This window comes from Brachionichthys hirsutus, chromosome 24, assembly GCF_040956055.1.
Source record: "Brachionichthys hirsutus isolate HB-005 chromosome 24, CSIRO-AGI_Bhir_v1, whole genome shotgun sequence".
NCBI lineage: Eukaryota > Metazoa > Chordata > Actinopteri > Lophiiformes > Brachionichthyidae > Brachionichthys > Brachionichthys hirsutus.
Window position 1 is genome coordinate 3,940,472 of NC_090920.1, and position 9,055 is coordinate 3,949,526.

At 48.1% G+C, this 9,055-nt stretch overlaps 1 protein-coding gene and 1 long non-coding RNA gene across 3 annotated transcripts in view; one reads left to right on the forward strand and one right to left on the reverse strand.

Annotated features, from left to right (window-relative positions):
- Positions 1–251: 251 nt before the first annotated feature.
- LOC137912112 (uncharacterized) lies at positions 252–6,223 on the forward strand. 2 transcript variants are annotated; one of them, XR_011106162.1, is made up of 3 exons: positions 252–444; positions 3,133–3,248; positions 5,657–6,223. It is a non-coding gene; the product is annotated as an uncharacterized lncRNA (long non-coding RNA). The 2 variants fall into 2 exon arrangements; XR_011106163.1 differs by having other exon boundaries at positions 253–444; positions 3,133–3,236; positions 5,657–6,220.
- Positions 6,224–7,795: 1,572 nt separating this feature from the next.
- LOC137911859 (uncharacterized) overlaps positions 7,796–9,055 on the reverse strand; it is a 12,963-nt gene continuing 11,703 nt past the window's right edge. The window contains 2 exon segments of the mRNA XM_068756203.1: positions 7,796–8,456; positions 8,458–8,997. Coding sequence (XP_068612304.1) covers positions 7,848–8,456; positions 8,458–8,997 — 1,149 coding nt within the window. The 3' untranslated portion in view covers positions 7,796–7,847.

Sequence of the window (9,055 nt, forward strand, 5' to 3'; positions counted from 1 at the left end):
GACGGAGTAGCTTGTTAGCACGAACGCTTCTTTTGCTAACTCTGTCGGGTACATTATTGCAGTCTTTGCTGCAATAGTCGAAGTTAAAGGAGCTGCAGTAGTGCTAATTCCTCATTTTTAACACTGCGTTGTTTACAGAATTTTTAATCCAGTTTTGGCTGCGACACGTTCACATCGTCGTCCCGTCGAAAGTCATAGCCGGAAGCTGTCGGTCATCTAACTGCGTCTAACTTTACATCAATGTTTTTGTAGTTACCTACTATGTCCACAGGAGGGCAGCACGGAGCGGCCAGCCGACAGGTATGATGGGAATGATTGACAGATCCCCGTCATTCCCGTTAGCAAGAGGATTAAACAAAACAAACCGGAATGGCATCAAAAAGAAATTATCCCAGCGGATAGAGAAAAAGAAAACCGACGAAGAGAAGCGTTCAAAGGATAAAGGTAAGACATTTGTTGGTGACGTGGGCTGGAGAGGTGGAGGTGAAACGATGTTTGTTTATTCGACCCACTAGCTTAGCTAGCTAGCGTCGGATAAATGTGAGCTAGCTAGCGTCGGATAATGTTAGCTAGCTAGCGTCGGATAAATGTGAGCTAGCTAGCGTCGGATAATGTTAGCTAGCTAGCGTCGGATAAATGTGCGTTAGCTAGCGTCGGATAATGTTAGCTAGCTAGCGTCGGATAAATGTGAGCTAGCTAGCGTCGGATAAATGTGCGTTAGCTAGCTAGCGTCGGATAATGTTAGCTAGCTAGCGTCGGATAAATGTGCGTTAGCTAGCGTCGGATAAATGTGCGTTAGCTAGCGTCGGATAAATGTTAGCTAGCTAGCGTCGGATAAATGTGCGTTAGCTAGCGTCGGATAAATGTGAGCTAGCTAGCGTCGGATAAATGTGAGCTAGCTAGCGTCGGATAAATGTGAGCTAGCTAGCGTCGGATAAATGTGAGCTAGCTGCCGGCTAGAATCTGCTCGTCATAAAGTCAGCTTTAATGTTTGCTTCATGAAAGTTGTCCTGTCCTGCCATGGGAATGACGGACTGACTCCAGACCAGTTTATTCAGATTATAACAAGGTGGGAGAGCCGTATTAACAGCACGGAGGCGGTGCGGTAGCAAGCCTCTAATATAAAGGAAGCGTTGGAGGTCAGGGAAAAAGTGACAGATCCTCTGAGCAAGGTCGAAGCCCAAAGTTTGGCATAGGAGGTTGGTTCAAAGGCAAAAACATTTCTGACTGATTCCAGAGGAACTGGCTTTGCTTTTAAGGGTCATTCCACGAAACGGGTGCCATTTCCACTTTGCAATTTGTGAAATGTTCATGCAGAGCAAACTCCTTTTTTCAAAACCCACAACGTGAAGGACATGTTAATCCTCCAAGAAAACATATTTTCCCACCTCTGGCATAAAGTCCTTATTAATAATATCCATTTGATTTACACCTTGTAGCCATTTTTGTACCACCCCGTCACGGACAGTATGTACACTATTTGAGTGATGGTACATTAAAAAAAAAAGAAAAATCAAATGTTTTACTGCTCGTAAAATGTCCTTTTTTGGAAACAATCAATGGACAGTATGTTATTTAATCAGTTTTTTCCATATTTATGATCATTATCTGTGAAATATGAATTTCACATGTCAACGGTGTCATTGTTTTTACAAAAAAAATATAGATCGACTTAAAAATTTGAATTAAACATAGTCCCTTCATTAGTCCACAAAACAAGAATGTTATTCAACATTAATTTCTGAACCATTTCAGTCTATTTCCATTTTTTTTAACAAGATGACTCTGTGACGGGGTGGTTTCGTGTGACGGGGTGGTTCAGTGTGAAGGGGTGGTTTCGTGTGACGGGGTGGTTCCGTGTGACGGGGTGGTTCAGTGTGACGGGGTGGTTCAGTGTGACGGGGTGGTTCCGTGTGACGGGGTGGTTCCGTGTGACGGGGTGGTTCCGTGTGACGGGGTGGTTCCGTGTGACGGGGTGGTTCAGTGTGACGGGGTGGTTCCGTGTGACGGGGTGGTTCCGTGTGACGGGGTGGTTCCGTGTGACGGGGTGGTTCCGTGTGACGGGGTGGTACGGACAAACTCTGTCTCTTTATATGATCTGTTGGTTTTAGCCTTCATCTGACATGAGACCCTTTTGTTAATTCTGGATATGAATGTATGCGTGGCTTAAAGGTCCCAGATTATACCCTTTTTCCATAAGTTAATGCAGTTCTCAGGCACTTATATGAACTATCTGTGCCAGTCTTTGGTCAAAATAGCAAACCGATGCTGCAGGACAGCGTTCCTCATTTCTGTATCAAACAGCTCTGTAAGAAACGCTCTAAACCCTGAAGCAAGAGTGCGTTCATAGCGAGCACGCTACCATGCCCATGTGAGAATGGCCGTGTTCTCATGACAATGATTAAAAATAGTATGTCATGCTCAAAAAATATAGTATTTACTCATATATCATGTTAACAAGAACAATTAAATTAAAACTTTTAAGCTTTAGAAACACATTTTGGTAATTTTTTGTGCCTTATACACTTCATCAAACTGTGTGGACTCAAATGGCGCTCGTCTCGTAGAATGACCCTTCAGCTCAGGCCTCTGCTAAAGACTAGTCAGGAAATGAATGTTGTTGAGAGGGCCATTGAATCCAGAAAGGATATGTTTGAAACACGAAGTGAATTAAGAGCCAGATTTGGAGTTCTGCTCAATTTCCCAAAACTTGGATGATCAGGAATTGTGTAACCAGTGTGACGACCTCTGCAGGACACGGGGGGGGGGGGGGGGGGGGGGTGTCTCCCTGAGAACCGCCTGCACTCTGTGGCATCAGCAGAGAGGAGCTTATCAAAGCTGAAGCTCATCGAGACCTCCTAAGGTCAACTTTTATAAATATTCAATCTGATTTATTTCTTGACATTTAGATGATGGTTAAGATGTTTGATTTTAACTGTAGCTTTGTAGAACATCTAAAGGGTTAGGAAGCTCTTCATCACAGTTTGACAAACTCGGGGGGGCCCCCAAAAAGCATCTTGCCCAGAACCCCCACCAAGCTAGAAACGGCCCTTGTGGGTCGTCACCAAACACGATCTCTTAAACCTCAAAGCATCAGCCGGGCTTCTTCTGTGATTCTTCCATGTGTTCCAGAGAGCTTCCTGGTTCCTGCGTGCCCAGAGAAGCGCCCGTTGGTCCAGTCCTTCCTCACGGGCTGAGCTCAGGACCAGCACCTCTTCCTGACCCCCGAAAGCCGAGTAAGAACAAGCGTGAGTCTGAATCCTTGAGAAACATGTTTTTGCTCCTCATTGGTGCTCGTGTCTCTTTGCTTTCCCAGATCAGCCAATCACAAGCCGAAGGCTCGGGTGTAACGTTAGCTGCTCCCGCTACAATGACTCTCTCGCTCTCTGACCTCGTAAAGACCGGGCTCTGCTCTGATTAGATTATTTTTTTAAGTGTTTTGTTTTCCAGCTCTCATTGCATCTGTAAATTTCAGGTTCTGACCGGTAGTTCTCTGGTGGTCCAGGAGGATCGGCGTCTGGCGTGAGATTCTGTGTTCGTGGGTTCGAGCCCGAGAATGTTTGAGTTCTAAAAGGTAACCCTTTAAAGCCTGAGCCATGAAGAAATTTCCAGAAAAATTAAATTTTTGGAAAATAAGGACTTAATGGAACTTTCTGGATTAAAAAATGTATGTAAAAAAATTTACATACATTTTTTTTTACATGTTCTATAATTTACAGAATATTTTCTAAATTTGATGGAGTTTTTTTGGGTTTGTAAAATGCAGATGATTGTGTTTGGTTGTTTTTTTGGGAAAAAAATAATCTAATTTAGTATTTCTCTGTGACAATCCGTAAGAATGAGGCTCCTCTCCCGGCCGGACTGTTCTTCTGCCTGGCCTCAAAATCCCCAAAAGCCGAATGTATCAAAATACATTAAAAGAGTAACATTTCCTAAATTGAAGAACTTGAAATAAACATTTGTAATTTAATAAATCTTTGATCAAAAATCTTTAAAAATATATATATATATTTTAAGTATTATTTAATTTTCTCTTGGAGGATAAAAGTTTTGGGCACAAGTTTCCTCCTGGAAGCTCAGCTGGCATTTCAATTTAGTTGAGTTGATCCTCCACCTGCTGCTCCTTGCTGCCTCTACCTGATCTGCTGCTTCGACTCACCCTCCAAGCCTTGAGTCTGACAGAGGTCTGTGAAGGTGACGCCCCTGCCATGTCTTATGCCCGCCCTCTCCGGGCGACACCCAGATCTGGTTCTGTGGCCCAAAGGGTAGAGGAGCAGGACCCGGAAGGGGCGACTGCAGGTTCGGGCCCCGACAGGTTTTTACAATTTTGTGACGAAAAACCAGAAAAAAAAACCCTGGGTCGCCGATTCCCGGCCGTGGCACGAAAACCAGTGGGATTCGAACCCACGATCACGTGGTGCCCGAACCTGCTGCATAACCTTGAGGCTATTTTCTGTTGATATATTGGGTGAGGCCCGCCCTGCCGGCCTCACCCAATCCAGCGCCGCATCAGCAGCGACTCGATCCTCCTGAAGGAAAAGCTTCCGACCCGATTCCGGTTTGATCAGACTATTTTCAGGGAATCTGAACCTCTGACTGGGTCGTTGCCTCCGGAGAAACATGTTTTATTTAATACGCACAAAATCACACTTTTCCCGATCGCTCCCCTCGAGGTTTTCAAATTAGAGGATGCCGCGCCAAACTTTTATACTTTAACCAGCCTTCTAACATTATACTGCAAATAATACTAAATATTTAAAAAATTTCTTTTTAGTTTTTTTATATTAATATCAATTTATCTCTTCAGGGCTAAAATATTTTTTAGTAGTGAAACCTACAGCATTTTTATTTATTTTCTCCAAGATTGATTAAATTACAGATGTGTCCTTCCAGGTTCTTCAATTTAGGAAATGTTACTCCTTTAAATTCAAGGGTATTTCGATACACTCGGAGTTTCAGGATTTTGAGACTTGTGTACCATAAATATCTTTTGTTTTTTTTAAACAAGCAAACACAAGCATCTGCATTTTACAAGGCAAAAAAAAAAAAACCATCAAATTTAGCAAACATGTAAATCATAGAACATGTATAGAAATTTATGTGATTTTTTTTTTGACAGATTTGTCAGAAGGTTCCATTAAGACTTTATTTTCCAAAAAATAGATTTTTCTGACAATTATTTCCTGGTTCAGCCTTGAAAGGGTTTCCTTTTAAAACTCAAACCTTGTCAGGCTCGAACCCATACACCCAAGACCTCGGGTCAAACGCTGATCCTGCTGAACCACCAGTCAGAACCTGAAACTTACAAATGCAACGAGAGCTGGAAGATGAAACATATGATGCGTTGTCATTGGCTCCAGAAATAGTTCTTACCACGAAGAAGAACTCTGGGTATTTATACTATTATAAATACCTATTATAGACAAATTGAGAATGCTATCATACAGTTTTTATTGCAATATCAAAAACAAAACCAAAATGCATATTTTACTTCCGGGTGAGAAACACGTTTGACTAATGTCGGGCCATAACCCGCCCTCCTTTGTCTATGATTGGCTTGCGCAACAAACTAAACAGGAAGTATTGTATTTGCTGTTTTCGGCAATAATAATGATTTATTTTATTTATCAGAATTAAAGTGGCATTCCTCTTTCAGGCGAGTCCCGAAATGCAGACTTCGACGACCTAACTCCGACTGGCGACACATTTCGTGTCTCCCGACCGGGAGGATGCCGTAGCGAGCCACGCCCTTTCCGGTGCAGCCGACAGCTCGGACGACTCCGACGACATCTCATCCGAAGAAGATGAGGCCGGACTGATTCCGCTCCAGCTGATAAACAACTTCATCCAGCATATTTACTGTGTACATTCCCCCCCCCAAAAAAAACTCCATCTATGCCGTCAGCCATCTTTACGGTTCAATAAAAACTTGATTTGCATATTGTGGTGTTCCCTTCCTATATAATAATTTATTCACTAAAACAGTCTTTAAACTAATGATTACTATTAAAATGCGTTTGTGTAATGTGACGATGCAGCCGCTAGGGGGAGCGTAAGGTTCACGTGTTTGTAATGCGCGATGCAGCCGCTAGGGGGGGTGTAAGGTTCACATACCCAATGCTGGTTCAGTTTTGAACCGTCTGTCCTCGACCCTGAAGCTGATGACGCTGCACCTTTGAACAAACGAGGACACGGATGAAAGGTCTGCTTTGAACATTTATATCGAGAGTTTCAGTTTAAATGCAGGAGGACACGTTTACTCTTTTCTTCCATCCCCCCCCTCCCCCCCCCCAGCACATCAATAACTTACATACTGTACTGTAGCAAACATCCCGTTATAAGAAACATTACACTGCCTTCGGGTGGCACATATAAAAGGGCCAATAAATGACGGCAGAGCCCACTGAAAACCAGTTTGAATGAGCTTAAATATGAACGACAGACGAGGACAGCACGAGCACCCTGACCATTAAGGCATTGCTGCTTCAGTCAGAACCCTCGGTCCGGATCAGGAGCAGTAATGGCACCAAAGAAACATTCAGCCCAACCACTCGGTCCACGGCACGACCGAATCTGTACGTTCCACTTCCTGATTCGTAACACCATGTGACATTAAGAAGACGGCAGGGACGGACGGCAACGGTTAAAGACACAAACTGAGGGATCCGATCGGAAGTCCGGAAGTCAAGCAGGAGCCCGGACTCCAGATCCAGACGTGTGAGCCGTTTTGGTTCCAGACTCTGCTGGACCTTTGACCTTTGGAAGCAGCGCCCCGCTCTGCTGTGTCCTCTGTGCAGGATTTGGAAATAAGGCTTCCTCTCTTCACACGTCATGATCTGTATGATCTGAAGGATTGACTCTTGTAATATTTAAATGCAGCTTCCTGTTTACATTCCACCCGGATGTTCTTCCTCTTCGGACTGGCCAGTTTAAAATCCGACTTACAAAAACAAAAAACTTCCATTTATCAGTCATTAAATAATTTCATACGAAGGCATTCCTAGTCACACACACACACGCACACACACACACACACACACACACACACGCGCACGCGCACGCGCACGCGCACGCGCACGCACACGCACACGCACACGCACACGCACACGCACACGCACACGCACACGCACACGCACACGCACACGCACACGCACACGCAACACGCACACGCACACGCACACGCACACGCACACGCACACGCACACGCACACGCACACGCACACGCACACGCACACGCACACGCACACGCACACGCACACGCACACGCACACGCACACGCACACGCACACGCACACGCACACGCCGCACACGCACACGCACACGCACACGCACACGCACACGCACACGCACACACACACACACACACACACACACACACACACACACACACGCACGCACGCACGCACGCACGCACGCACGCACGCACGCACGCACGCACGCACGCACACACACACACACACACACACACGCACACGCACACGCACACGCACACGCACACGCACACGCACACGCACACGCACACGCACACGCACACGCACACGCACACGCACACACACACGCGCGCGGATGCAGCTTCTCTCGTCCACTCACGCAGCCGGACAGCTGGATGGCGTTTGACAGTTTGTTCAGACACGCGGTCCGTGCAGCACCGGAGCGGACCGATCCGGATGTGTGAGTAGCCGAGACGAGGTCCGGCACAGATCTGGATCCCGCCCCCCCCCCCCGGAAGGCCCAGCAGGTCAAATTAAACGCTCATTGATCCCAGTCGGGTTTGGGTTTTAGACACACTGCCGTCGTTCCTCGCTGGGATTCAGAGGACATGAACGAAAAGGAAGTGATCACACAGTCTAACACTCCCCAGTCAGTTTGGTGGCGTCCCCCCGTTTGGGCGGGGCCGGCGGGGGCCCTCGCCGCAGCGTTGCATAGCCTGAGATGTTTCCGGACGTGAAGCCGTTTCCCCCGTTGCTTTGCTTTCCTTGGCCCAGGAGCAGATCGGGGGGAGGCGGGGGCAGCGCCATGTCGTCCATCGTTCCTGCCGGGTCCATCTTGGCCGTGACGCCGGCCGAGCTCAGAGAACTTTGGCGGCCGACCGACTTCCTCTTCAACGTCCGGTGGAGATCTTCCAGGAAATTAGGCTGGCCTGAGCCGCCCTTTGGGGAGGTGGGCGGAGGCGGCTCCGGGGTGGTGTTACTGCGCCGCCCGACGGTTGGAGGGGGAGTCTTTTTTAGCGAGTTTTTCCCCCATGAAGAGCTGCTGACAAGGGAGACAGGCGGAGGAGGAGGCGGAGCTTGAGGTTGGGGGTTTACCACAGCTACTCTTGGAGGTCCACTAGTGTGAGCATCGCTGCCAGGAGGTGGCGGCGGAGGTGGCGGTGGAGGTGGAGGAGGGGGGAAGAGCTCAGAGGCTGGGGGAGGAGGTGGGAAGTAGGAGCACTCGGGTGGAGGGGAAGGAAAGTCCCCCCCCCCCGGATTGCTTCGCCTGGCTCACCTTTGCCTGGAGTGCCAACGGCAGGTTGGCCAGGTTGAGCTTGCCCGGTTTGGGAGGGGCAGGAGGTCCAGCTGAGGGGTCCTTGGAGGGGGATCCAGGACACAGGGAGGAAGGAGGGGCGTCGCTTTCAGGCGCAAACTTACTCAGGAGGTTCCTCCTCGACTCCTCGTAGGAAGCCGAGGCGTTGAACCTGACGCTGGAATTCCTCTGCGGGGTAGGAGGCGGCTTCTTGCCTCCATTGAAGGAGCCAGAGGGGGACCTCCTTGTGGGGGAACACAGGTTTCCGGGAGGGAGAGGGGGAGGAGGCGGAGTCAGGCCTGTGACAGGTGGAGGTGGTGGAGGAGGAGGAGGAGGAGGTGGAGGAGCAGGGAGGCCAGCGTTGCTGTCTGGAGGAGGAGGTGGGAACTCTGGGGACTGCAGCTGCTGGCCGCCCCCGGGCTGCCATTTTGGTTTGGTCTTGACAGCAGGCGGGGAGAGCGGGGCTTTGGGGCTCTCTGTGTGATTGGCTGCCTGAATCGAAGCTCCTGGAAACTGACTCGCTAGTTGTTTCACTAAAGACATCGCTGGG